This window comes from Nematocida displodere, assembly GCF_001642395.1.
Source record: "Nematocida displodere strain JUm2807 chromosome Unknown 1, whole genome shotgun sequence".
NCBI classification, from domain to species: domain Eukaryota; kingdom Fungi; phylum Microsporidia; genus Nematocida; species Nematocida displodere.
The window spans coordinates 453,572-479,167 of NW_027138130.1; the positions used below are offsets into that span (position 1 = coordinate 453,572).

The following is a 25,596-nucleotide window of genomic DNA, read 5'->3' on the forward strand; positions in this document are numbered from 1 at the left end:
GCCCACTTTATTGTTAGATAAGCACGAAGGTTGCCAGTGCTGTGCCCCCTACGACCACACCACCCAGTGCTGCTATTTTGGCGGCAGTAGCTGCAGTACTGCTCCTTTTCTTCTGCTCGGGGTAGGTTTTGGCATTGGCAGTAACTTTTGGCATTACCACTTCTTCACCCATTGCCATAGACTTTGGAAATGCCTTACTTGTTGCCCGGAGTGCTTTTTTAATCAAGGCAGAGGCGCCTTTCTTGTTGAGCGTTTCCACTCCAGTCATTTCGTTAAAGTTGGCAAAGATAAAGCCCCGTCCCATAAGCACCCCAATAAGATTCTTGACCCCTCTCACTGAGTGCATGTACTTGTCTCGCTGCACAAGCACCAGGGCTATCTCCTGGGTGCTGGGATCTGCCAAGAACTTAGCCAGTGTTTTAACGAAGCGCAGGTCAAGATAGTCGAGTGTGTCGTAGTTAGCTTCTGTCACCACCAAGTTGAGCTCTTCAATGCAGTACTTGATGTCGTCGTTTGAGTAGCCCTGGTACGGTAGACGCACTGACTGTGGTATCCACCCAACCTTGGCAACAAACAGGTCGTACGCCTTTTTGATAAGTCTTCTTGACCCTTCCTTGGTCAACAGCTTCAAGCTCTTTTTGCTACTTACTGACAGACCAACGACGTGGCTGTTGTTCATTATTTCCTTCACCACATCAAGACTGTCGCCCGTGGTTAGTCTGTGCGGATCAACATAGAAAGCACAGACCCTTTTGAATGGCTTAAGAACTGCAAGCAATTCGCGAGTAATGCCTGAAGGGCTCTCCTCAAAAGAAAGAGAAAACGCGCCCGGCGCATTCCCTCCACGCAGAACCAGGCCCTTTCTTTCCTCTTGTTCTTCGAAGGAAATAGCATCTTCAATCATCTTATCAAAGACACTTGGATCTGGATTGTTAAGAGACTCTCCAAGTAGCAAGACCACCTCTTTCACAGCCTCTTCCCTCTCGGCCTGGGGGTTGGCAGATGGCACAAAGAAGTCATCTCCCGCAGTAAACGCCTCCATGATAGGCATTGAGTAGTCTTCTTTGCTGTCCTCGTGGTTTTCGTGGTTTTCGTATTTTTCGTAGCTCCCGTAGTCCCCGTATTTTTCGTGATTCCCGTAGTCCCCGTAGTCTCCGTATCTTTCGTAATTCCCGTAACTCCCGTAATTCCCGTAGTTGCTATACTGTTGGTCTTCCGGGGTTTCAAAGCCAAGTATTTCATAGCCTGGGTCGTAAGTGGGGGGTTGGGTTGAAACTGGGTACGGGTTTGAGTATGGATCATACTCTGGCACTGTCTGTAGGACATACCCTGGCATGCCTGCTTGGCAGTGTCCTGGCCTATAGGCCGGTATTCTTTGTGTGATATACTCTGGCGCCTGGCCTGCTTGGTAACTCCCTGGGATGTAGACCGGTACTCTTGGCGGGGCATACTCCCGTGTTCGTGGTACCTGGTATGTCCATGGGCCGTAGGCTGGCACGTAGGGTGCAGGCTCAGAGGGTTTTTGGGCTGGTTCGGGGTTGGGCGCTATTGGTGGCAGATACGAGGTGTTAGTGTTCTGGTTGGACTTGGTTGGGGCGGAGAACGTTTTGGCTGTTGGCAGGAGCCCATCGCATTGGTTAGTTCCACTGGTTGAAGGGTATTGGTAATAATCAATAGGAATGTCCCAGTGGATGTAGTCTTGGTGGTCGCCTGGGCAATGAACCTCTCCTTTGTTGAAGTCAATCAGCATGTATCCGTCTGTGGGAACGTCCATGGCCAATGCAGGGCCGGGCGTGTTCGCCGTTTGGGTCCCAACGCTGTTGATTCTTGGTGCTTGGCTTATGGAAGAAACTGTGCCTAATGGCTCTTCAGCCATTTCTGCACTTGGTGGCCCATGGTAAAGGGCCAGTGCTTGCTCCTCGCCGTTATTGGCTGTTATAACCGGGACCAGCCTAGGCTCTTCCACACCCAGCACGCCTGCTGTTTCGGTAAGCTTGGGAACAGCGCTTTCTGTGGCCATGTTGTTGGTTCCTATCTGGTTCCTGTCCTCCCTGTACCCTTCTTTCTGCCCAGCAAATCTGCACCCCTTCTTTGGGGCGCCCATTAAAGACCTGTAGTTATTGACAGAAGCAATGTAACTGGGTAGAGCTGTTGGCTCACTTTGAACTTCGGGGAACGGCTCAGAATATCCATCCAGGTCATCCAGTGCATCCAGTGCATTCTGAACACCTAAACGTGTTCTTTCCTCGGAGTTATCATCTGCCGAGTAGTAGCTGAATAGGGTCTCTACACTAGCAGATCTCTCTGCACCCGAAACACGCGTATCTGGTTCTGAGTGGGGTGTTATTGCCCTCACAGCCAGTTCCTGCAATTCAGCAGCTGGGCTGTGCCTAGCAAACTGTGGGGCAATAATGGCTGGGTTGTTTTGGGTTATGGGCGCAATGTTAATTGGTGAAAACCTTGCTGGTGAGTTATGGCCCGAGCTGGCAACACTGTGGATGCTTGGTGTTCGGGGCAGTAGCACATCTTGCTCCACTTCTGTGGCAATAGGGCTGTGGGCTAGGTCGCGGTTTGAGATACCAGCACTATGGGTGTCTGGTACCCGGCCTAGCGAGCAATAATAATATGCTATCTCGAGATCTTCTCCTGTGGGAACACGGCTGTGGTCCGAGTTAGCAACACTATGGATGCCTGTTGCTCGTTTTGTTCGTTGTAGTATCTCAACCTGATCCTCCGCTGTGGGAACAGGGCTGTGGGCTAGGTCGTGTGCTGAGCCGTGGACAGAGTTGGCAGCACTATGGATGGTTGTTGTTTGCTCCAGGGCCCCATCGTGAACCATCTCGTTCTCCTCCATCATTGTGGGACCAAGGCTGTGAGTTGAGCCGTGGACTGAGCCACGGTTCGAACCGTAGACTGAGTTGTCAGTACTATGGGTGTTTGGTTCCATTGCTGGCTCAGGTGAGGAATACCCTCCCAACTCGATAGTTTTGGTTGTGATAAAGGTGGGGGTATGGGTTGACACGTAGACTGAGTTGTCAGTACTATGGGTGTTTGGTTCCATTGCTGGCTCAGGTGAGGAATATCCTCCCAACTCGATAGTTTTGGTTGTGATAAAGGTGGGGGTATGGGTTGACACGTAGACTGAGTTGTCAGTACTATGGGTGTTTGGTTCCATTGCTGGCTCAGGTGAGGAATATCCTCCCAACTCGATAGTTTTGGTTGTGATAAAGGTGGGGGTATGGGTTGAGGTGTTGGTTGAACCATGGGCTGAGGTGTTGGTTGAACCGTAGGTAGTGGTTACTCGAGGGTCCAACCAGTCATCCGGGATGTTATCCTCCTCTTCGGGTATGAGAACAGGGCTATGGACTACATTTTGATGGGTTGTGGTATTGGTTGAACCGTGGGCTGAGGTATTGGTTGAGGTATTGGTTGAACCGTGGACTGAGCCGTGGGTGCTTGTAGATCGCTGTGTCCGTAGTAGTATCTCGTTCTGGCCCACCTTTGTGGGAATAAGGGTGCTCGTTGGGTCGTGCATTGTGCTGTGCATTGTGTCGTGAATTGTGCCATCCATTGTGTTGTGAATTCTGTCGTGCATTGTGCTGTGCGCCGCGCCGTCCATTGCCTTCATTGAGATATTACTTGTGCTCGCTGTGCTTGGTAGTGCCCAACTTCCTAGCCATTCCTCAATCTCCCCATTATTTTTCACCGTGGTAAAAATTGGGCTTTTTCTTGGGTCTTGGGTATGGGTATCAGTATGGGCATTGTTGCCATGGGTGCTTGCTGTTCGGTGTGGCACCCAGCCTTGAGGCATTTGGTTATCCTCTGGTGCGGTGCCTGGGATGTAGGTGGGCCTGGAGACGAAGTTGTTGTATATGCCACCCGATGCTCCCTCGGAATCATAGTTGTGTGTTACTGGTCTGGCTACCCAATCCCGAGCCCCACCAACGCTTCTCACTGTTGACTGGCTGGAAGATGACGACTCTTCCGAGGTAATAGTGTGTGGCAGGTTAGAAGCGAATGACTCAGGTGGATTGTAATTGGGTATATGGCTCGAATCGCGTGCGTAACTGTATGCGAAGTCGGCAGCTGACTGACTGGAGGCGTTTGCAGAAGTGGAACTATGTGGCCAGACATAGTTGGAAGTAGAAGGCTGTGCCTGCGGCTCTTGTGGGCCATTATACGACCCGTTGTAAGTTCTCAGGTCCGAGCTGTAGGTGTGTGTCTCCCTTGAAGCAGAGTTCTGGGCAGTTATTTCAGACATGGACCTACTGGCCGACATACTAATGCCTTGCTGCTCTGTCCCAATGTTCTGTGTGTTCTGGGGGCCATAAAAGAGCTCGTCATCTATGAACCCTACGAACCCTTCAGTTAAGAACGGGTTGTTCATGGAAGTGTTGTCCACGAACGGGTTGTTCATGGAGGTGTTGTCCACGAACGGGTTGTTCATGGAGGTGTTGTCCACGAACGGGTTGTTCATAGAGTTGGCATGTTTGTTCTGGTTAGCATACTCCTGGCGTAGGGCAGTATAATAAGCAGGGTCATCGGCCATCTCCCGGGCCAGCTCTTCTTCAGTCTCTTCGGGTATTGGGGAGAGAACGGTTCCGCCAGTATAAGGGGGGTTGTAGATACACGGCCTGTCCAGTGGATCATATTCGGGTTCGAGTCTGTTCAGCCCCCAATACTGAGATGAATAGTTTGGCATGGGTATTATTGCTGGCTTAACACCGAACAACTTCTCGGCACGGCTCTTGTTAATGAAAACATTCGAATAGTACCCACCAATCATTCCTAGTGACCTTCTAATATCGTCAGGGTTGGTTAGATCGTATTTCTCAGACTCTGGGAGATCCATGTCATCATACGCATTCAAATTCACAGTCCAGTTATGGTCTTTGGCATACTGTGCCGGGTTGGAAATAAACTCATCTGTATCAAACTCATCCAGATCGCCTTTCTTTTCTTCTTTGGCTTTTGTCGGGGGATTATTGCCGCCACCTTCTGCACACCGAGTGCAGAGTGATTGCCATATAATCATTGCTATCACCGCGACCTTAAATCTCATTGTGCAGTGGTTTGTCTCGTTCTTATATACATGTGCAGATTCCTAATGTGGCAATTTCATTTTCGATATAAACTATCAAATTCCCATAAGTAGTAACAACCCTGGAGCAAAAAAGGAAATAAAATATATAAGAACCATCATCAAAAACACTACCAAAACTGGAGCCCTACCTTTTCCTACACCCATCCCAACATGCCTTCGTCAACATTTTTGTGCTCCGAACACAAAACGCCTTCGATCTAAACCAAACACTCCACCCTGAAACCTTCAATCACGCGCACCTCTTCCACCCCAACATCAACAACCTCCCTACTCTTTTTATTTTAGTTCCTTACTATTTTACAATTCTGTACGGGTCCAGGCCGGTCGTACACCCAATACCCAGGAGTGCATACCTATATGCCACACATTGCCACAGGTTACAGCCCACATACTGCCTACCACATACCACACACTGCTACAGGTTACATACCACATGCCACACACTGCTACAGCTACATACCACACACTGCCACAGCTACATACCACACACCACACACCACAAAGTATCAGTACTTAGTTTATTATAGAGGACCACCGCACCAGTACTTAGAGGGTCTGGGAAAGGTCTTTGATGATTTGTTCGAGAACGTCCTTCTCATTTTCAAGCTGTGTAATTGTTTCCTGGAACCTTTTTTGGAGGATGGGGTTGGCAATCGTATTAAGATGCTCCTTCTTTTCTTGCAGGCGAATTAGCAGCTCTTTCAGCTGCTCCTCCCTCTCTGATAGCTCCTCGTTCGGCTCCTCTGCTTGCTCAGGAAGTGATTGGGCCGTTTTCTCGCTTTCTAGGAGGTTAAGCTCAATTTCTGCGGCTAGTGAAGAAACATCTTCTTCTGACTCGTTCTCATCCTTGTTCATTACCTGAACATCAACCCGGATAGCCTCCTTGTCCTTCTCCAACAAGCGACTAACTGCCTTCTCTATTTCCTCAATGATTGGCGCCTTGGTGAGTCTTTTCCTGAACCGGTTGCTGCGGACGTACTTCATTGGCGGCGTAAGCCCAGACAAAGAGGCTTCCTCGGCCTGTGCTGGGAGGGAGCTAGCCTCATCTGAAAAAACGAAGATCTTAGCAATGTCAGCTATTTTGATGAACTGCCGATTGTCCAGCGTTTTGTGTGACTCTATAATACATGGAAGGTCTGTAATACATCCAGTATATGTCTTCCCATCGTAGGTAAGAATTCCCTCCTTGGAGGAGATCATCTTAATGGCAATGTTGCTCAGTGCCCCTTTCTTAACGTCCTCGTTAATTCTATCAGCAATGCTCTCTGGTGGACGAATTATGAACTGCTCCTCCATAAAAAATATTCCACAACCAGCCAATGCTAAAACTAGCCACAGACTGCCACAGACTGCCACAGACCGCCACAGACCGCCACAGACCGCCACAGACTGCCACAGACTGCCACAGACCGCCCAGCCTTACTCTGGGTCATTGGCGTCCCAATCCTCCTGACAATAAGTGAACCCGGGAAGTATCCCCTGGTAGGTGTCATAGGGGGTGTCCATTGAGTCGGTGGGGATGGCCCCTTCTTTTAGCTCGGGTGCTGGTGGAAGTATTTCCGGGAGGTACTCTCGCCTCTGCACCCTGTCCCAATCTATCCCGCCAAAGAAAGCGTGCTTCTTGATCTGCTCGGGCCTGGGGCGCCTGGCAGGCACCCGGTGCATCAGCAGGGCGAGCAGGCTTTTTATCTCCGCGGAGAGCGCCTGGGGGTACTCAATGGCTGAAAAAAGAATCCGGTTCTCCAAATCCCCGGCATCTTCTCCCTCAAGCAGGAAAAACGGCGGAGACCCACAAACCATCTCGTAAAGAAGCACGCCCAGGGTGTAGTAGTCAACAGACTCATCGTACGCCTCATTTCGAATGATTTCCGGGGCAATGTACTCTGGGGTGCCACAGTAGGTGGTAGCTAGAGCGCTTTGGGTGCTCATCCCGAAGTCGCAGAGGACGATGTGCCCCGTCTTGTCCAGCAGAACGTTTTCCGGCTTAATGTCTCGGTAGATGATTTTGTTCTGGTGGAGGTAGGCAACGGCCAGGAGCAGCTCGCAGAAGTAAAACCTAGCTACGTCCTCCGAAAACGCTTTGTGCTCTTCAAGGTGGTGGAAAAGCTCGCCGCCCTCAATGTACGGCAGAATAAGAAAGACCTTGTCCTCCGTTTGGAACGAAGCGAGCAGGTGGATGAGGAAGGGGGAGTGGATTTGGGAGAGAATGTTCTTTTCGTTGACCATCTTTTCAATGGAGTCGTGGGAAACTGTCTTTTTGATGATTTTGCAGGCGTAGAGGCGCTCGGTCCGGATGTGCTTGACGAGGATGACCTTTCCAAAGGTGCCCTTGCCAATGAGGCGCAAAAACTGGAAGTCTTCCAGGCCAAGCTTCTTCTTTCGCGCTGAAAACTCCAGGGTAAAAGCAGCTCCACCACAGGCCAGTGCTTCACTGGCCGCCATCGTTGCTGTTTTTATCTTTTCCCGCTTTCTGCCGACGCGGATGTAGAGGGTGCCATGCTCAAAGACGTCAAAAAAAGTGCGCGGATTCTGGGCCGAGAGCGTGGCCGCGTGTCCCCGGAACTCAATGTGGACCTCCTGGGAGCAGACAGTTCTTGTAAGCGTGACTGTTACTGCACCAATGACCACCGTTGGAACTGAAGGCTTTTTTTTCGGGTAAAAGAGACGTCTAACCACCTTCTTTATCAGATCCATACAGTATTTTGCAAATAAAGTCTTTATTTTTGTATCTTAGCACTATCTCCACCAGAGGTAGGCGAGGAGGCAGAGGGTGCCTGTTACAGCTGCAGCGGCCAGAGAAGCTCCCAGGCGCTTTTGGCCGCGGCCAGCCACCTTTTTTTCCGCCTCTTTTGAGAGCTCAGCCATGGCTCCAAGCTGCTTCGAGGTTTTCCCGGTCGTGGCCATGAGAGATTCAAGCATGCTTTGCTTGGCGCGGGCTGTTTTTATCTGCTCTTCCATTAGCTCAATGATTTCCAGGATTTCGTATTTGATGCTCTCTTGGCTATCTGGGGCTGCTTCAATAGGCATTGCCCCGTGGGAGCGGCTGTTTAAATTATTTTTATTTTTAAGGAGTATGCAGTCTTTCAGCGTAACTGAGTTAAGAGAGCTCATTGGCCTGGCAAAAACAGGGGGCAACATGACCAGCGCCCTGGAAACAAGACTTTTGGGTTTTTTAGATAACCAAGAGGGAATTGGCAGTATATTCCAAACAATTGAGGTAGAGGACGCCCTTGGACGGTTCTACTCCCTGCTTCTGCTGCAGAAAGGGATTAGCCCGATGCAGCAGCGGGGGAGCGAAGAAGAGCTTGACGTTTTCATTGAAAAGGTCGAGCACTTGCTTGACGTTGGCGTTGGAACGAACGACCGGATGGAAATGGCCAGAGTATCAGCCCTCTACTCGTCCCTGGCCCTGCTTTTCTGGCCGGTGAAGATGGCCCGCTTTGTGGAGCGCGTCTCAGGGCTGCTCTCACAGAGGCAGCGGCTTGGGTTTGAGATCCTGAAAAACTTTCTTGGACAGGTAGCAGACTCCCTGGAAATAACGGAAGAACGAAGGTACGAGCTGAAGAAGCACATTGGCGCCGCAATTAACGCCCTGTTTCTCTTGGTGCTGCAAGAGTTTTCCAAGGACCAGTGCATAGAGGTGCTGGCCATCATGTGCCGCATCGGGATCGCCTCGGAGGAGTGCCTGAAAAGGGTGTTTGTCGACGGCTTCGGGTTTACAGAAGGGGTCTCAGAGCTCATCAGCGAGCTTTCTCTCGACTCCACAAGCGAGCTTTTTGGGGCCATTGCCGACTTTCTCTACAAGAACTACCGCGAGCTGAAACAGAGCGAGATGGAGGCTCTGGAGGCCTTGGTGGAGTGTGCCTCGTCTTTTGGCCACCAGTCACTGCCCAAGTGCATGGGAACGGGCAGCTTTGACCTGCTGCTTAGGGAGATACTCTGCGATAGCATCCACGAGCTTAAAGACATCATTGAGGGAGAGACCGTTCTGGCCGCTCTGAAGGTGTACGTCTCGCGGGCCAAGGGGTACCTCCTGCAGAAGAACGGAACGCTCACCCCGCCAGCCCAGGCCTCCCCGGGGATGCAGGGCCCGGGGGAGTCGGCCGAGGACATGGGGGTGGTTCTTGGGGAGAACCCGGGGCAGATGCTGCTAACGATCTGCAGCCTCCACCTAAGCCTGGGAGCGGCCTCTAACGACTTTATCGTTCGGGCCCTGGACATGGTTGGGACGGCTTTTCCCGTGGCCGTGACTGAGTTTTTGTCGGCCTTCAACGAGTCCATCCCCACCCACGCGTGCGAGGCCCTGCTAAAGCGGGCGGTGGCCCCCGTCTACCTCTCCTCAGCCTATCTTAACCTGAGGCAGACAGTCATCAGGGGGGAGTACAGTACAGAGGCCGTTAAAGACGTTGACCTGAGAACGGGGAAGGAGTGTGCGGCCGTGAAGGACTGCCTGGAGGGCGCGGAGAAGCAGGGCCGGCTTGATCTTTCGGTGGTGATGCAGGTCTATGAGAAGGCAATTGAGGTCTCAGGGTACTACTCGCTCGATTTAGCTGTAACCTGTGCCGTGCTCCTGGGAAGAAAAGACCTGGTTCTGCATACGATGCAGGGCTTTGAAGGGAAGGGGGTGGCCGCTTTTGTCTCGGCAATAACCAAGTGCCCGGAAATAGTCGGGGAAGTCTTTGGGGAGTTCCAGAGGTACTTCCTGGAGAAGGAGGGCGACCTGACCAACGAGATAGATGCGATATCGAAGGTGCTGTCACAGGGGAGCGCGCCGTCCCGGAGTGGGTCGGGAAAGGGTTCGGTGCCGGGGATAGATGCCACCGAGCTTCTTGGGCAGCCCATTATTGAGAAAATTTTTAGCAAAATAGATCAGGGAACCTTCCTGGAGCTTAAAAAGATTGCCAAAATTTTACCTAACCTAACAGGAACCATCCACACGGCTTTTATCCACCGGATCTGGAGCAGGATCAGGCGGGACAGTGAGCAGCAACTCGCCACGGGAGATTATGAGCACAATGCGGACATCCAGCAGCTCCTGGACCGGGTCACAGCCGAGTGCGTGGCCGACGAGGTCTCAGTGCTTTACGAGATAGTTGGGCAGGGAGACTTCCCCATCCGGGGAATGTTCCTGGGGATAAAGAGGGTGCTGGAGACGGGCCGAGAGAGCGCCCACCAGATGCAGATAGAAAGTGCCGTTGTTAACATGCTTGTGTCGATATACGTAAATAACTCTGAAGAAACAGTCAGGGCCTCGGTGGTGGGACTACTCACTGAAAAGCCGGAGAGAATCTCGCTTATGGAAAGCATTTACCACGTCAGTCTTTCAGAGGTTCAAAACGTCAAGGAGAAGCGAGGGGCCATGAAGCGGGCGCTCAGAAGAATAGAGGGGATGAAGGAAAAGCAAGGCGCTATTCTCCCAAAGACCATTAACAAGGCTATCTCCTCAGAGGACCGATGGACAGAGGTGTCTACGCCTTTTTCACAGTAATAAATTGGGTAAGGTGTGTGTCAGTGTCCGGGGTGCCAGACCGGCACCAACCCTTACCCGAACCTTAAATGGTACCACTTGTGTTCGGGCTGGTTTGGGACAGATTAGGGCCACATTGCTGCCGCGACCACGACACCATTGCTAATCATATTTTATTGTTGGTACTCTCCCCATACCTCTACCGCCCCACAGCTAACCTGGTTATACTTACAGATACGGGCACACAGTGCAGTACCGCGAGATGTACCGCGAGATGTGCAGTGGGCTGTGTGGCAGTTAGCTAAGAACCCATACTGTGTTTTAGCTGTCTTAGTTTTACATAGATATAGCAGAATAGGCACAATAAAATGAGAGACACGAAAATCCCGGCAATTAGCATCCACTTGGCACTCTTCCACCAGATCCGGTTCTTGGCAGCTGCTGACTCTTTCTCAAAGTCTGTTAGCGAGCCCTCCAGGTCAATGGACTGCTGCTTGAGCTCTGAGGCCGAGGCTCCTCGCTCTTTCTCGGCGTGGATTGCTTCTTTCAGGTCGTCCTGTGCTCCAGCAAGCTCTTTCTCCACCTTGTTGTCCATTTGCTGTCCTAGGTCGATTGGAGGTTATGTTTCTATTTCTGAAACAAGCTTTTGATTGCCGTGTAGTTGATCCTTGATGATAGGTTCCTCGTCTTAACGGCTGATTCAACGGCTTCTTCAAGCGGAAGGGCAGTGTCTTTGGGCTTCTTTGCCTTGGGCTTGGGTTTATGGCGCACTTCTCTTTTTTTTCTTTCCATCAGGTACTCTCCATGCATAGCCTCCCAGATCCTTTCTTTTTCCCTGGTTTCTTCGGGAGTCAGCAGGGCGTCTGAGTCCATGCCAAGCTCTTCTTCTGATAGATCGCTTTCGTCATTGTATTCCAGATTTTCGGGGTTTAGATTGGCGTTTTCGGGGTTGGCGTTTGCGAGGTTTGCGAGGTTTGCAGAGGTTTCTGAGTTCTCGTCGGTGTCAATCTCGTCAATCCGGGAGGTCGACATGCTTGATGGACTGGCAGGAACGTCCAAGTCGTCCGATTCTTCCTTTGGAGTGGCCGGCTGCATCTCCTGGCGGATGGCCCGGGTGGTGTGTAGGTCCACTGCAATGGGCTGGTTGGTGATGGCGCTCTCTCGGTGGGGCACTTTGCTCCTAAACTTGATAATTGGGGGATCTTCTTCCTTTTCCAGCCAGATAGTATTGAACTCGTTGATGGAGAGCGAGGCCGTGGCTGTTTCTTTAAGCTCGGTCAGCCGCTTGTTAATGGTGGCTTCGCACACTTTGACCACCCCAGCGACCTCCTCAAGCGACCTTTCTGTGTTGTGGATCCGGCTGGCCACCAAAATAGCTGCCCCGCAAATGCCTGCAGGCTTGCGCCCAACCACCATCCAGTCTCGATCCATTCTAGCAATTAGCCGGAGAGACGTCTGGGCAATTGCCTGGCCCGGCAGCTGCAGCTTGCTGCAGAACCTGGGCACGTAGAGAGACGGGTCAACCAGGGGCACAGTTACGTTAAGAAGCCGGGTAAGTTTGAGAAAGACGCCCCCAATCTTGAAAACGTTCACCCGAAGGACTGCGGCGAAGTCAATCAGCATGTGCGGCGTTTCCTCCTCGCGGCAGGTAATGTAGAGACAGGCTGCCAGAAGAACCTGGGTTTTTCTTCCCTTGGTAAAGTTAAACTGGAGGGAAAGGTTGTACCACCGCATAGCCGAGTTAATCTGTGCCTCTCCTATGCCAAGAGCCTCGCCAATGGACTTGGCCATCGTTTTTATGTTGGCGATGTGATTGGTGGTAATGAATTTTCCGCCAACTAGTTTGCGACTATCTCCAGCAGTGACGTACTGCCCTTGTAAGACGGAAGCGCCTTTCGTGTCCTGTGAGAACTGGACGTCCGAAACAATGGTGCTTTCTTCAATAACAAGGCCACAAGATGTACAGTAGCTTATATCACGGGCTGTGTCTGTTTCTATCTTTGACGTCTTGCATATTCCACACTTCATTCTTTGCGTAAAAGAATTTTCAAATATTAGAGAAGGGGTAGCGGGCAGTAAGGGGCGCTTGGGCCAGAGAGACAATTTCTTTGTCTTCGGGCTTTTTGGAAGGTGTTCATTAGAGTGCGCTGGTTCGGGGTTCTTAGACCAACATCTTCGAAAATGTTTTTCTTTTTCATGGAAGACGTCCGAGCCCACTCAAGAATACTCCAGGCAGTGGTGGTTGAAATACTCCACCAGGTAGGCTTTGAGAAGGCTAATCGCCAGGCCCTGCAGATACTGATAGACATAACCTTAGATTGCATCAGCAAAAGCCTCATCCATCTTAAAAGCACTTTAGAAAGCTGCAACGAGGCTAAAGAGGAGGAGTGTGTCGTTAAAGAAGCACCAGGAGAACCGGCCGGTCCAGCCTCCTTCTCACGAATCGTTCAGCAAATACTTATTGAGGAGTGCGCTGGGGTGGAAGGGTCCTACCGAAGAGAAGAGCTTATTTCCTTTCTCCACTTCCACAACAATGCAACCAAGCAACTGAAGAAAGAGGAGTCCTCACATAAAGAAGAATCCCTTCTGGAAATACTAAGAGTAGGTGATACCATTCGAATATCACCAGAAGGGGACAGAGCGTTGGTAGATTTTACCGGGGAGGAAGAGACCGAAAACAGTGTTACTGAAGATAAGAAGTACCTAGACAAAGACGTTCAGGAGTACTTGCAACAGCACCCAGAGCTGGTCCAGAGGCCAAAGCCACCACACACCCTTCTTGAAGAAAAGAGGGAGAGTAGATCTCTAGACCAGCCAATGGTTCGCATCTACCGGGAAAAGAAAGAGTATCTTTTGCGCAGCCATTTACGAGACTATGAGTACCTGCTCAGCAAAAAGAGACTGTCTTCCATGTACACCACCCCGTGCAGCACGCTTTCACACCCGCCACTTCTAGATGACTTTATTATCCTAAGTGCCACCCGATGCCCCAAAAGCTCCGCTATTAAGCCCGACGTGGCCAAGGAGGAAGTGCTTGGGGAGGGAAGTGAGTGAGTTTTTTCGGGTTTTCAGGTTTTCGGGATTTTCGGGGTTTTCGAGGTTTTCGAGATTTTCAGGGCTTTGAGATCCGAGACTTTGAGACGTTGGGCTGCCCAATGCGGCCAGTCATGAAAATGTTGGCATTGATGATGCGTGAGGATATTTCAAGGCGCAGATCCTGTACTATTGCTGCTCCATTGACTAAAGGCTCTTTCTTGAATAGGGCCTGGTAGTCTTCATATAGCTTAATTATCTCTTTTTCTACACGCAGAAGGGTGGGAACAGCCATTTTACGAAACTTTTCTTCAGAAACAAGCTGGAACGAGCTTCTGAAGAGTCTTCTGGGGTCGCTGGCTGCTTCTTCAAAAAGAGACATCTTCTCAAGCAGTTCCTTCCTCTCCTGAATAAATGCTTTTATGTCTTTGAGAATGGCTGACTCTTTTTCCAGGGCTTCCCTTTCTGCCTCTGCCTTGGTGAGGAAGCTTTCCTGTTGATGGAAAGAGAGCTGGGAGAGGTCAGGTAGGGCAGTTACTGCCTGGTCTTCTGAAACGCCCTGAATCTCGCTTAGCTCCTTTCGCGCCACTTCTATTTTAGCTAAGTTCTCCATTATGATGCTTTCAATCTTTTCTTGATAGATAGTTTCAATCTCTCTTATCTCTTGGTCGAGATGAAGCATGGTGGCAAGGGCTGTACCGTGGCTGTGTGGCGTGCCGATGTATCCAGGGACTTTCTCTTTGATGAGCGCGTGTCTTTGCTGGTATGCATCTATTCTTTCTGCTAAAACCACTTCTGTCCTAGTTAGGCATTCAAGGACGTCTCTGACCTCGTAGAGGGAAAAGGCATGGGTTGGTGGCAGGTCCCGCGGTTTGTCCTGTGACTGGTCCTGGGTTGGTAGCTGGCCCCGTGGTTTGTCCAATGACGTGTACGTGCCCATTATGATTGCTTCAAGTACTTCTTTCAGGGCGGGGTAGGCGTATTGGTCTCCCAGGCCTATGCGGGCCAGGGTTTGGTGGATTTCGTCTATCTTCTGGACACTCTCCTCTTTGAGCCTGGCTAGCTTTTCCTGGAGCCTGGATAGACTGGCTCGGGTTAAGGCAAGGGTGCTGACTGAGTGCTCCACCTCCTCCTCCCCCCCTTCTTCTCCACACTCTTTCTTCAAGTATTCTATCTCTTTTTGGTTGGCCCTGATTCTTTCTTGCAGTTGGGTGTGCTCTTTTTCAAGCTCTTCTACCTCTTCAAGAAGGCTCTGCTCCTGAACAGCTAGATTGTCCCGAACAATCCAGACACTGCTCTCTTCTTTGTCTTTTTTTCCCAGAAGCCGGGACAGTTCGGTGATTCTGGCTTGTTTCTCGGTGATGTGCTTGGTTTTGGCTGCAATTTTTTCTTCAATACTTCTATTTATGAACCTTAATTGATTGAGCACCTCTTCAAACTCCGCGCTTAGAAGGGCAAAGGGGTGCTCGCTAATTTGGGCTAGCGGGGTAACTCTGATATAATTAGTAAAAATATTCACCAGCTCCTTTTTTATCGAACTACTCACAGTCTCCTTCATTGCTGCAAATTAAAATAAAAAACAGATGTACTTTAACTACACCGAGAAGAAGGCATTAGTGGTCACTTCGGCTATCCCAGCCCAATCACCGCCACAGCAGAAGCTAGCAACCAGAAAAACCAGCCAAAAACCCAAAAACACCCTCTCAGAGGTAGATAGACTCATTATCACCAACCCAGGACTCTTTAGTAACGAGAGAAGCCTTTTTGGGGACATTCCAGTGATTAATGAAGAAATAGGAGTTGAAGTGCCCGCTGAGAAAGGAAAAAGAAACATCCACTCCCTGTACGACCAGATAGAGGCATCGGCAACTAGCCCAAAGCCGTAGTAAAAATTTAATGCAAGAGACAGCGTCCATTGACCAAGCACTGGCAGAGAGGTTTGCAGCTACGCCAGAGGGGTACATCCCAAAGGACCCTGGAAGACACGAGCTGAGAAAATGCGGCCTGAAAGAAGACGTTCTTATTTTGCAGATAGAAGAGGCCCTCTTTGAGCTAAAGCTTCCACTGACTGATACACTGGTCCAATATGCTTCGACCCGGGGATACCTCCACTACAGAACGTACAGCGACATCAGAAGCAAGGGAATGATCCTTATGCGCACCAAAACCCTCTACCTGTACCATCTCCACCGCCCAAACAAGCACTTTACCCGAAAAATGACCTCAGACACCTTTCTGCAGATCGTTGGGCCCGAGGAGACACTTTCAGACGTCTTTGCGCCGACAGTTTTTGCCATTTCCACCGACGAAGCCTATGTGCTCATCCACACCAGCCCTGTCACCACAGAGAACCTGCTGGATGAGACACCGTCGCAGCGGCAGCCATAAACATATTTATAGTTTTAATTATTTTTTTTGGAATGGAGCAGATATTTGATATACCACTTGTTCTCACCTCGGTCACACGCACCGTCCACAACCGCGGGGACACCGAAGACTTTAAAAGTAGAATCAAGCAGGAGGCAGAAATGAGGAGCATCAATGAATTTCTCTACGTAATAAGAAGACTGCACAAACTCGCAGATATTAAGCCCATAACCGATATCTGTCTCTTTAAGGGGGAGATACAGCCCATGTGGGAAGACCCTTGCAACATTAACGGTGGAAAATGGATCATCAAAGTAAAAAAAGGAACTGCAGCCCAAAGACTGTTTGAGCGGCTTATCCTCCGAATGGCCATTGGACCTTTTGCCACCATGGCGGTCAATGGGGTGGTTGTAAGCATTCGGGGCCACCAAAAGATTCTCTCTATCTGGACGAGAGACTGCCCCGATAAAAACACCCGGCTCGCCCAGGAAACAGAGATAAAAAACATTCTCGGCCTTAAAACAACAATTACAGTGAGCTTCAAAGGAAATGACGAGTCTCTGAAAGACAAGTCGTCATTTAGAAGCATCCCCCCATACCCAACACCCGCTGCCCCCACAAAATAAAACAAACGTAGTAGATGGCCCTGTTTTTTTAATGACCACTGAGGAGAGACAGGAGGGAGAGATCGCACACAGACTAGAGGTCTGGGCGCTTAGAGAGGGAAACTCCCTGGCCATACTCTGTGCCAGCGAAAAGCAGCTCGTGTGTCTATGCACCAGCACTTTTTACCCCGAAGAGAGATTGCTCCATCTAAATACCCTGGAAAGTATCTGCACGGTCAAGGGGCTGGCTCGGGAGGTGCTGGTTCGGTCTCTTAGGGCGGTGGCCTGGGAGCTGGGCCGGCCCACGGTGTATGTTTACTCAAGGCCGAGTCCTTCGTTCTGGCTGGGGAGGCAGACACTGAACCTCCCCGGGTATACCAACGACCAGCTGCGGGGGTACTGGACAAGCGTCCTTGAGGGCATAGGCTACGCCGCTGAGGCGCTTGGGCACCGAGAAGTAAGAAGGCCTGGGGCAGCCGAGGCTCTAGCTAAGTACGCGGGCCTGGTGCAGTGTATTGGTAGATTGGAGGACGACCCTCTGTCCCGAAGCGTTAGCAACCAAAGGGAAGTGGTAGACAGCCACCAACGCCCGACCCCGAACCAGAACCCGAACATTACTGAAATGCTTACCATTCTAGCGAACAGCAAGGATCTAACCAATGGAACCCTCATTATTGCAGAGGCTGGAGCAGAGGCAGGGGCTGTGGAGGGGGAGGTTCGGGTAAAGGCTGCACCCCCAGGGTCCTTTCGCGGCATACTCCAGCACCCGCGGCAATACCGAGAGTACTTGGCAGATATTCCACCAACTATCATTGCCATAAAAGGAAGTGAAATCAGAAAAAGAGAGCCTGAGAAAATCATTCGGCTGAACAGAAAGAAGCGAATAGTTGAGGGTTGAAACTGAATTTATTACTGGGGGATGGCAGTGCGGCCAACAATGACTACTTCGTAGATCTTGTTCCTAATGCCTAGCATTCTTAGCATCTTTTCCTGGTCCTCAGTGATTTCTTCGCCCTTCCTGGCTAGAACGACGTCTTCAGCTAGTTCTATGCTGTTGGTTTTGGGGTTAAGGATGGCGTCAACCAAGCCTATCTTCTGGATGTCTTTGAAAAGCGTGTTTGAGATTCTGACGCTTTCTCGGTTGAGAAGCTCGCCCTTGGGGAGAATGATGTCCTCGGCAAACTTTTCGCCCCTCCTCTCGTAATCGTGGTACTCTGTTTTGCTGGCTGTTTCTCTGATCTTGTCTTCGTCGTGGTCTGAAAGGATGTACATGTATACCTTGTTAGACAGCTTGTACTCGTTTGTTCCTTTAAGGGCCTCCATGCCCGTTTCTCCTATCGTTCTGCTAAGCACTTTCTCTACCATCTTGTACTTGCCAAAGATCATTTCAGACTTGGTGTTTCTGAAGTCTCTTCTTAGTCTCTGAATAAAAGGCGTCTTGTTGTCACAGAGAACCTTGTATATCATTTTGTAGTTGGTTACGTTTATTAGAGCTGTGTCCACTTTACTCTTTCTTTCCACTGCTTTGCTCATTGTAAAAAATTTTAGGAACTGCTGTTTTTGTACCGCTTCGGGCTTGTTCGAGGTTTGGGTTTGTTCGAGTAGTTCAGCTGAGGGTGGCAGGCCACCTCCTGCGCCCAGTCCTATTCCTTTGCTCTATGATACTCGCGTATCGACTCTTCTACCATGGTAATGGCACAGGAAAGCGTTTTTGCTGCACCACAGAACCCTGAGGCGTGGACAAACAGGGCATCTTCAAGCCCGGGGTAGGCGTGGAGCTTGTCCTCTCGGCAGCCCCTCCAGGCCTCAAGCAGCGGGGCTTCTGGGGTGTACTTTAGGTTGGCCTTGGGAATGCAGAGAATTGAGTAGATCACGCCAGCGTTTGAGGCTCGGGGGTAGATGCAAATGTAGACCTGCTTGTTGTAAAGATCGTTCAGGATCTGGAGCATGGTGCTAAAACGGCAGGACTTCTGCAGGACAATATAGTTGCTGGTTGCCTCGATAAACGGGGTGATAAGAATCGAGTAGCACCGCTCAATCTCTTTGTGGAGCTTCTCGCAAAAGCGGACGAGGTCGGCGCCCATTATCTCCATGGCCATGGTAAACCTCTCCATTCTAGCGCTTTCTTGGCCCTCAAAGCTGGTGCCTGGCGGGTACGAGAGCGGATTGAGCGAGGCAACTATATCGTCAAGCGTGCGCTCCAAATACTTTGGGTTGTCTGATGCATCAACGCCGTTATCGTTGGCGTCCACAGCTAGAAAGTACTCGTGGTAGAGACGAGAGATAAGCAGACTGTTGTGTTCCTTGGCCCGAGACTGCAGGCCCAGTGCCGCAAGGAACTCCCGGGCATGGTGCTTGAACACCATTCCGGCACTGCTTAGCTTTATGGTGTAGGCGCTGTTGTATGTTTCGGTGCACTCTCTCTGGTGGTGGTCGTAGCGGTGGGTGGCTGGGTTGTACACCCCGCCAACGTCAACGACATAGTCTCCGCGGTCAATGGTGGCCTGGTCTCTTGTTCTGATAATGGTGCTTTTGGGGTAGATGGTGCTAAGCATAAAGCAGGCAATAACATCGTCCATGTGAAAGTTGTTATCGTGTGTTACAATGAGCTTTGCCCCCTCCATTTCTTTTATTTTGTGCACAAGTATTTATGCCTTTAAGAGGAGTCAGTCTGATCAAAGCAGTTGAACCTTAAAGACGTCGTCACCAGTTCTCAAAAAAGCGGCTGCTTTTATAGGGAGGCGAAGCTTATTTGATTAAAATTGGCTGCTTGGGCTAGTTCGGGCCGGGGCGGGTGCTACTAGCTTCAAGGCAATATACAGGTAAATACTTCAAGAGATTTTCTTTCTTTTTGTTTATTATGTCCTCCATTGACACACTCTACGGTGGATCGGTGCTTGCCATGAAGGGAAAGAATGCCATTGTCATTGCTGCAGATAAACGGATGGGAAACAACGCAGCAACTCTCCACTCTAATTTCTCAAGGCTTTATCTTCTCACCCCCCGGATAGTTTTGGGGTTCTGTTGCTTTGTTCCTGACTGCCAAATGGTCTTTAAGGAGCTGAGGAAGCACGTTAACATGTTCAACCTCAACCAGAACAGAGAGATAGAGCCACAGGAGGTGTGCGCTCTTCTTTCATACATTTTGTACAGCAAGAGGTTTACGCCATACTACCTGGAGCCGCTAATTGTTGGGTTTGACAGCGAAGGCAAAGGCCACATCTACACCATGGACTGCATTGGGTGCATTGACTCTCCTCCAAACTTTGCCGGGAAGGGAACGGCCGAAAACAACCTGACTGGTATCTCAGAAGTACTCTTTAAAGAGGACCTGGAAGAAGAAGACCTTTTCACCACTACGCTGCAAGCCTTCCTTAACGCAGTTGATAGAGACGCTCTTTCCGGGTGGGGGGCTGAGTGCATTATTCTCACGCCAACTAAAAGAGTCCACCGAGAGATAGCAGGAAGACAGGACTAGTTCGGGTGCACAAATAAAAGAGGGCTTGTGTTTGGGTGTGTGTTGGGGTGTGTGTTGGGGTGTGTTAGATTTATTGGACGGTGTTCCTACACCTCTACCTCCTTTATAACGGCGTCCTGATGCTTTTTGTATTCCTCCCGGGTGTAGACGGCAAAGTACTCAGAAGTGGTCGAGGCCCCTTTAAAGGCGTCGTAGACGGGGTCGCTGGCGGTGGTTACAACTGGGGTGTTTGGAAGGTACCTGAGCGGCAAGATTTCTTTCTCTACCCGCTCTTTGAGCCCAGCAATCCTACTAAAACCTCCTGTTATGAAGATGTTGCGCACGTCGTACACTTGGAAGATGTCTGAAAGACTCTCGGTTAGTCCCGGCTGCTCCAGGCCAATGATCGAGGGGTTGAAAATTATCTCGGGCGTTCTCAGAAGCTCAATGTTGATGCAAACCCCCCCAATGCCCATTCCATTTCTGATGCGGTCAAAGATGTTCTCTGCTTTGGAGACGTAGTCTTGGTCATTCTCTTTCAGAAAGATGTCTATTTGCTCTATCTCTTCTAAAATGGGAAGGTCTAACTCCTGAGCCTCTTTTACCTCTAAGATGTACTTGTTGTCGTCCATGGCGTGGGGCGTAGCAGATGCTGATATAAGTGCCTGTTTAAGTAGAGCCAGGGAGTGGGGGCTTTTCTTGTTTTTTAGCTCGTTTCTGATAAAGCTTCTTTTTTTCAGGGTCTTTTCAAGCGTGTTTAGCCTTTCTTTCCTTCTGTTCATGAACTCTTCCGGGTTAGTGGCCAGAAGCTCTTTTTCTTCAAGAACGCCTATGTGCACCATGATTCTCTGGAGCGATCGGAGGATCTTTTGCTTGTTCCGGTGCTCGGTGGCTCCCCGGATCAGTTTCTCTTTTCTTGCTCGTTTGAGCTCTTCTTCTTCGGTGAGAGGTATGGCCTCTTCTTCCGCGGGGGGAGTAGAGTCTTGGTTGGATTCTTCGTGGCCCTCGTTGTCTTCGTCTGCCAGATCACTTTCAGGTATTTCGGTTATTTCGGTGTTTTCGGTTAGTTCGGTAGTTTCGGTGTGTGAATCATTGGCAGGTGAGTGCTTCTCGGGCAGCGTTGCTGGAGCTTTGCGCTTGGGGAACCCTTTGGCCTTGGCTGGCTTTTCTTTCGGTGGGGGCACTTTGCTTTTGACATGAATTGTGTGTGTTCCCTCATTGATCATCTCTCTAACCTCGGCCAGATACTCCTGGGCCACCCGGATGCTCTTGAAGTGCTCATCAACCTCCTCCCTGGTAACCCGCGTCCCCGAGCCATAGTACTTAGCTGCAATCGTCTCAAAAAAGACGTTCTGGGCCAAAAGCCCTCCAAAGGGAAGAAACGAGGCTAGGCCGTAGAGAATCTTTTTGCTGCTGGGGTCTACAGGCACCGTATGCACCCCCTGATGCCCCATGCTTACAATTACATCACAAAAGGGCCTGTTCCGGGTGCTTGGGACTGCCTCGCTAAATATCCCCGCCATCCCTGTCGATAGCTTCTTGTTGTGCTGGAGGTTGTGCTCGTACGCATAGATGAAGTCGTACCCAAACTGCACCGCCTTGAAGGAAAAAGAGGCAAAGGCTGCTGCCAGCGCCTGGGCCTGGAACATCCGCGGGTTAAGAAAGCATTCGGTAATGATAAGCACATCTACCTTCTCTTCCCCAACTTCTGCCAGGATAGCCTCTAGCGTCCCTTTGTAGACGTCGTAGTTGTAGACAACTGGGCCATCAAACATGTTCTTTACTGTGGCTGCTGCTGTGCCGGTATCTTTTCTTCTTTTCCCCCCCTCCATCACATAGCTCATGTTTCCCCTCTTGTCCTTAACTCTGGAAACCTGGTTTCTTGTGGCAATTTGCAGCGACCCGTGGAGCCCTGCCTTGCACTCGTACGTCCCATTGTCTACAACCAGAACCTTCTGCTGTCTCATAAAATTATTTTTACTCCACAATTTAATCTATGTCCTTGGGCACACATTTATTAGAAGAGAGTCTGCCTAATGACTGGCATAACTAGCACTTCGGTTTTTCTTATGCGCTCGAGGTAGCTGTTGTTAACAAGAATTGTTTTTTCCTCGTTTCTTATGACAATCCCTCCTAGAAGGTTTTTGTGCATGGGCTCAATACTGTACGCGACTCCAAGACTTTTAACGTGAGCGGTAATGGCGGGGATGTCCTGCTCCTGGGCGTGTATGAACATTTGAGTGTTCGGGCTAATTCGGGTGTACTTCTCCACCGTTTCTTTGATGATTTTCTCAGATAGCTTCTGGTTGGCGCAAAGCAGACAAACCTCCTTCATGACTTTGTTAAAGACTTTTTCTTTTTCTCGCGCAAGGCTGAGCGCGGCGTTTGAGCGGAGCTTTCCCTCTGCGATGGTTCTTTCTGTTTTTATTTGGTTCATCTCGTTGGCTTTTTGTCTGTTTATCTTCCTTTCGCTTTCAAGGGCCAGCTCTGCTATGGCAATGGAGTACTCTTCATTCGCTTTGATTTTTATCTCATGGGCCTTCTGCTCAGACTCTTGCTCTATGAATTTGAGCATTCTCCCCATGTCCCATGGCTCTATGCTGTGCTTCCTGCCGTGCTCTGAGGAAGTGGATGCTCTTGTTGTCATAGGTTAAATTTTACAAAAATATTTCAGACCATTAAAATCGATGATTGGTCAATGTGACCCCGGGATCACCGCCCTATTGGTAGAATGGGCAGTGGCGCCTTTCCAGACGCCGTGTTTTAAAGGAAGCTCAGAGATACAGGGACAGTGCTGTTAAAAACCACGCCCAGAGGATGTTTAGGGCACCAAGTAACAGAAAAACAAGGGTCATAATAGCAAGCAACAGAATGGCAGACACTACCAAGGTCCTTATCCTTTGTGGCCGCGACTGTAAGCCAGACGCACTCTCAGCTGCCGCCCAGCTTCTTTTTTCTATGACCTGGAGCTCTGATAGAACCTTGGCTAGGCTGGCATAGGTGGTCTTGGCTTTGGTCTGTATCTCTATCTGGCTAAGAAGAAATAGTGCTACAGAGATAGCCTCCAGACGTTGGGCTGGGTTAGGGTTAGGGTTTGGTGGTGAGAAAAGGAGGGGAATGAGTTGTTCTAGTAGCTCAATGTGGTTGATGGCCAGGCATGCTTCGTCAATAACCTCTTTGGCTGTGTTCAGGTTAGTTTGGGTGGGCAGCCTACTGAATGAACTTCTACAATTGGATGCTTCCAGTGCAAGTTCTGACTTTAGTTCGGCATAGATAAGGCTTTTATGTTCATTGTACTTGTTGATGTCAGTGGTAAGCACCTCAATGGTACTGTTAGTGGCTAGGTGCTGGCCTATATCTACCATGCTCTTGATAATGTAGCTCAGATCTACTCGATCTATTGACCTCCGAGAGTTCAGGGATATCATTATGTTGTTAAAGTTCTTATTCCAGAACTTATCTACTCTATGGTAGTACTCTATGAAGGTTTTGTAGGTGGTGCCTTTTAGCGCCTCATAAAGTGCTGTCTCTTCTGCTGTTGCTGTCTCTGCTCTTGTTTCTTCAACCATCCTCCAGCAAAAAACTTCGTGGTATGTGTGGGTTGGGGGTGGGGCTAGGGTTCGGGTTAGGTGCAAAGTCCAAGGAGCTCTCCATGCTTGGCTTGACCGTCTCACTGTACATAAACTCATACTTTCCCATGACCCGGGCGGCATTTTGGACAAAGATGGAGATGTTTTCTGAGGTGAAGTACGGCTTCAGAGGTATTTTTATGGCTGCCCCGTGCCCCCAGACAACAGTGCGCCCCATCACAAAACAGACAATGCTTGGATATGCCTGTGCAAGACCCTGGTACTGTTTTCTGACCTTGTCACCGAAAGCACGGGTTCCAAAGGAAATGCATAGGACGTTGAAATGGCAGTCAATGCCCAATGCCCAATCAAGCACCCTGATGATCTCGGTCTCTTCGAGCACAAGGTCTGCAAGGAAAAGCAGGGTAAGTGTTGATGGCTCCCAGCTCTTTAAAAACAGCGATATCTTGGCAGGGACCATCTCCGAGATAAGTATCGAGGGGGACAGATGGGCAAGTATGACGTGCGAGAGCTTGCTACCTACCAGGTCGTTGGCCACCGGGAGGAACAAGTAGTATGGTAGCTCAACCGTGTCGGAAACACAAGAAATAACCCGTTTAAAGCCATCAAGACCGGAGGAAGAGGCGGGGAGTTCTGAAGGCTCTGTTGTCTTGGTGTGGAAGATACCGAACGATCGAATGCAGTCGACTTTCATTGAGCAGAAGACTGAATAGTCGATTGCGTTGATGCCAGACATCCAGATAATTATGTCTAAGAAGAAGTACAGCCTGGAAAAGAGGTATTCTATGGCGCCATCTGAGAGGTTATCTATTAGCACAAGGTGCAGCGCTGTGGATGTTCTTTTATAGGGCTTGCCAGGTGCTTGTGGGGTAACGTCTTCTTTGTTGAAGAAAACATCGGTAATGTTGAGAATAAGCTTGCTCTCAATAAAAGCAACCGTTTCAAAGACCTCTTGTGTTATTTTAAAGTGGTAAGTTTTTGTTTGTCTGTTAAGGTAGATTTTTTCTATTCTGATGCATGCTGCAATAAGGTCCTTTATCATGTGGGCAGTGTGGGTGTCGTGTTTTTTATGGTTCTTGGCTCGCTGGTAAACGGCTCTAAAGCGGACTATGAGGTCCTGGATGGTTGCTTTTTTATCTGTCCACTTTTTCGTGGACTTAAAGGTGCCAAGGGTGTCGCTAAAGATGTTTTGGACCAGCGCACGGTGCTCCTCGAACTCTTCAGGTGTTTCTTTCTTATCGGGGCAGGCGAATGTTTGTAGTATCTTTTGGGCGCACTCAAGGATCTTGGTAACAATATAGTGCTTGATCGTGCTGCTTGAACCTTTGATCGAAACCATATCCTCGTCAGTCTTGGCATAGAGGGACGCCTCCAGTAGGTCGGGAGGGGTGTGCTCGATGTAAATGCACGCATTGCTAAGTTGGGCAATTGATCCCTCGATGTGATTGATATGGATAAAAAACAGCTTGACTATTGAATCAATGTCGTTAAACACCACGGGGGGCTCTGCTAACGGGGCGCGGGTGGTGTTTAGGACTTTGATAAGCTGAAAAGCTCTTCCTTCAATGCCTTTGAGGTCATTAAAGTCTTTAAGTGCTCGGCCGTCCATATCCTGCACTCTCTGGCAGGGAGGGTGTTTAGATTGGTACCTGGGCGCGCACTCTCCAAAGGCGGCCAAATAGAGAAGAACCAGCGCTGTCGCGATTTGTTGGTGTGTGTGGGGGTGGGGAATACATATATGTTCCATATCTTTGGCTCAAGATTAAAAATTTCTTCTTTTTCAATGGCACGTCAACCCGAACCGCCTGCCAGAAAAAAAGACCTGAACTCTATTTTTTAGAGCGTTTTATTGTGTTCGGGTTTTGAGGGTTGGTGATCCATAGCTCTTTGCAAACACTAGGCAGCCATGTCCCAACTTTTTTCTACTAACCCATCCTCTTTATACCATACCTCCTGTGTTCGGGTTAGATGGT

The 25,596-nt window shown here is 49.8% G+C and overlaps 19 protein-coding genes across 19 annotated transcripts; 7 read left to right on the forward strand and 12 right to left on the reverse strand.

The window, feature by feature from the left end:
- Positions 1-13: 13 nt before the first annotated feature.
- Positions 14-5,062, reverse strand: NEDG_00356 (uncharacterized protein; the record flags this gene model as incomplete). The annotated part of the gene is made up of 1 exon (XM_067687774.1): positions 14-5,062. The coding sequence occupies one exon, from the start codon at positions 5,060-5,062 to the stop codon at positions 14-16; it is 5,049 nt and encodes a 1,682-aa protein (XP_067545482.1).
- A 588-nt stretch (positions 5,063-5,650) lies between these two features.
- On the reverse strand, positions 5,651-6,400 carry NEDG_00357 (transcription initiation factor TFIID subunit 7; the record flags this gene model as incomplete). The annotated part of the gene is made up of 1 exon (XM_067687775.1): positions 5,651-6,400. The coding sequence occupies one exon, from the start codon at positions 6,398-6,400 to the stop codon at positions 5,651-5,653; it is 750 nt and encodes a 249-aa protein (XP_067545483.1).
- Positions 6,401-6,523: 123 nt separating this feature from the next.
- On the reverse strand, positions 6,524-7,798 carry NEDG_00358 (serum/glucocorticoid-regulated kinase 2; the record flags this gene model as incomplete). Its single annotated transcript, XM_067687776.1, has 1 exon — positions 6,524-7,798. The coding sequence occupies one exon, from the start codon at positions 7,796-7,798 to the stop codon at positions 6,524-6,526; it is 1,275 nt and encodes a 424-aa protein (XP_067545484.1).
- A 379-nt stretch (positions 7,799-8,177) lies between these two features.
- Positions 8,178-10,592, forward strand: NEDG_00359 (uncharacterized protein; the record flags this gene model as incomplete). Its single annotated transcript, XM_067687777.1, has 1 exon — positions 8,178-10,592. The coding sequence occupies one exon, from the start codon at positions 8,178-8,180 to the stop codon at positions 10,590-10,592; it is 2,415 nt and encodes an 804-aa protein (XP_067545485.1).
- A 280-nt stretch (positions 10,593-10,872) lies between these two features.
- NEDG_00360 (uncharacterized protein) lies at positions 10,873-11,166 on the reverse strand (the record flags this gene model as incomplete). Its single annotated transcript, XM_067687778.1, has 1 exon — positions 10,873-11,166. One exon carries the CDS (start codon positions 11,164-11,166, stop codon positions 10,873-10,875), a length of 294 nt encoding a protein of 97 aa, XP_067545486.1.
- A 32-nt stretch (positions 11,167-11,198) lies between these two features.
- Positions 11,199-12,599, reverse strand: NEDG_00361 (transcription factor IIIB 9 kDa subunit; the record flags this gene model as incomplete). The annotated part of the gene is made up of 1 exon (XM_067687779.1): positions 11,199-12,599. The coding sequence occupies one exon, from the start codon at positions 12,597-12,599 to the stop codon at positions 11,199-11,201; it is 1,401 nt and encodes a 466-aa protein (XP_067545487.1).
- A 168-nt stretch (positions 12,600-12,767) lies between these two features.
- Positions 12,768-13,625, forward strand: NEDG_00362 (uncharacterized protein; the record flags this gene model as incomplete). Its single annotated transcript, XM_067687780.1, has 1 exon — positions 12,768-13,625. The coding sequence occupies one exon, from the start codon at positions 12,768-12,770 to the stop codon at positions 13,623-13,625; it is 858 nt and encodes a 285-aa protein (XP_067545488.1).
- A 58-nt stretch (positions 13,626-13,683) lies between these two features.
- NEDG_00363 (uncharacterized protein) lies at positions 13,684-15,162 on the reverse strand (the record flags this gene model as incomplete). Its single annotated transcript, XM_067687781.1, has 1 exon — positions 13,684-15,162. One exon carries the CDS (start codon positions 15,160-15,162, stop codon positions 13,684-13,686), a length of 1,479 nt encoding a protein of 492 aa, XP_067545489.1.
- A 25-nt stretch (positions 15,163-15,187) lies between these two features.
- NEDG_00364 (uncharacterized protein) lies at positions 15,188-15,490 on the forward strand (the record flags this gene model as incomplete). The annotated part of the gene is made up of 1 exon (XM_067687782.1): positions 15,188-15,490. One exon carries the CDS (start codon positions 15,188-15,190, stop codon positions 15,488-15,490), a length of 303 nt encoding a protein of 100 aa, XP_067545490.1.
- A 10-nt stretch (positions 15,491-15,500) lies between these two features.
- On the forward strand, positions 15,501-15,992 carry NEDG_00365 (uncharacterized protein; the record flags this gene model as incomplete). The annotated part of the gene is made up of 1 exon (XM_067687783.1): positions 15,501-15,992. The coding sequence occupies one exon, from the start codon at positions 15,501-15,503 to the stop codon at positions 15,990-15,992; it is 492 nt and encodes a 163-aa protein (XP_067545491.1).
- A 32-nt stretch (positions 15,993-16,024) lies between these two features.
- Positions 16,025-16,597, forward strand: NEDG_00366 (translation initiation factor 4E; the record flags this gene model as incomplete). Its single annotated transcript, XM_067687784.1, has 1 exon — positions 16,025-16,597. One exon carries the CDS (start codon positions 16,025-16,027, stop codon positions 16,595-16,597), a length of 573 nt encoding a protein of 190 aa, XP_067545492.1.
- Positions 16,598-16,628: 31 nt separating this feature from the next.
- On the forward strand, positions 16,629-17,474 carry NEDG_00367 (uncharacterized protein; the record flags this gene model as incomplete). The annotated part of the gene is made up of 1 exon (XM_067687785.1): positions 16,629-17,474. One exon carries the CDS (start codon positions 16,629-16,631, stop codon positions 17,472-17,474), a length of 846 nt encoding a protein of 281 aa, XP_067545493.1.
- Positions 17,475-17,485: 11 nt separating this feature from the next.
- On the reverse strand, positions 17,486-18,109 carry NEDG_00368 (mRNA turnover protein 4; the record flags this gene model as incomplete). Its single annotated transcript, XM_067687786.1, has 1 exon — positions 17,486-18,109. The coding sequence occupies one exon, from the start codon at positions 18,107-18,109 to the stop codon at positions 17,486-17,488; it is 624 nt and encodes a 207-aa protein (XP_067545494.1).
- Positions 18,110-18,219: 110 nt separating this feature from the next.
- On the reverse strand, positions 18,220-19,200 carry NEDG_00369 (uncharacterized protein; the record flags this gene model as incomplete). Its single annotated transcript, XM_067687787.1, has 1 exon — positions 18,220-19,200. The coding sequence occupies one exon, from the start codon at positions 19,198-19,200 to the stop codon at positions 18,220-18,222; it is 981 nt and encodes a 326-aa protein (XP_067545495.1).
- Positions 19,201-19,436: 236 nt separating this feature from the next.
- Positions 19,437-20,054, forward strand: NEDG_00370 (2S proteasome subunit beta 3; the record flags this gene model as incomplete). Its single annotated transcript, XM_067687788.1, has 1 exon — positions 19,437-20,054. One exon carries the CDS (start codon positions 19,437-19,439, stop codon positions 20,052-20,054), a length of 618 nt encoding a protein of 205 aa, XP_067545496.1.
- An 86-nt stretch (positions 20,055-20,140) lies between these two features.
- Positions 20,141-22,000, reverse strand: NEDG_00371 (actin-related protein 5; the record flags this gene model as incomplete). The annotated part of the gene is made up of 1 exon (XM_067687789.1): positions 20,141-22,000. One exon carries the CDS (start codon positions 21,998-22,000, stop codon positions 20,141-20,143), a length of 1,860 nt encoding a protein of 619 aa, XP_067545497.1.
- A 50-nt stretch (positions 22,001-22,050) lies between these two features.
- NEDG_00372 (V-type H+-transporting ATPase subunit E) lies at positions 22,051-22,680 on the reverse strand (the record flags this gene model as incomplete). Its single annotated transcript, XM_067687790.1, has 1 exon — positions 22,051-22,680. One exon carries the CDS (start codon positions 22,678-22,680, stop codon positions 22,051-22,053), a length of 630 nt encoding a protein of 209 aa, XP_067545498.1.
- A 127-nt stretch (positions 22,681-22,807) lies between these two features.
- Positions 22,808-23,602, reverse strand: NEDG_00373 (uncharacterized protein; the record flags this gene model as incomplete). Its single annotated transcript, XM_067687791.1, has 1 exon — positions 22,808-23,602. The coding sequence occupies one exon, from the start codon at positions 23,600-23,602 to the stop codon at positions 22,808-22,810; it is 795 nt and encodes a 264-aa protein (XP_067545499.1).
- Positions 23,595-25,370, reverse strand: NEDG_00374 (uncharacterized protein; the record flags this gene model as incomplete). Its single annotated transcript, XM_067687792.1, has 1 exon — positions 23,595-25,370. The coding sequence occupies one exon, from the start codon at positions 25,368-25,370 to the stop codon at positions 23,595-23,597; it is 1,776 nt and encodes a 591-aa protein (XP_067545500.1).
- Between the last annotated feature and the right edge of the window lie 226 nt (positions 25,371-25,596).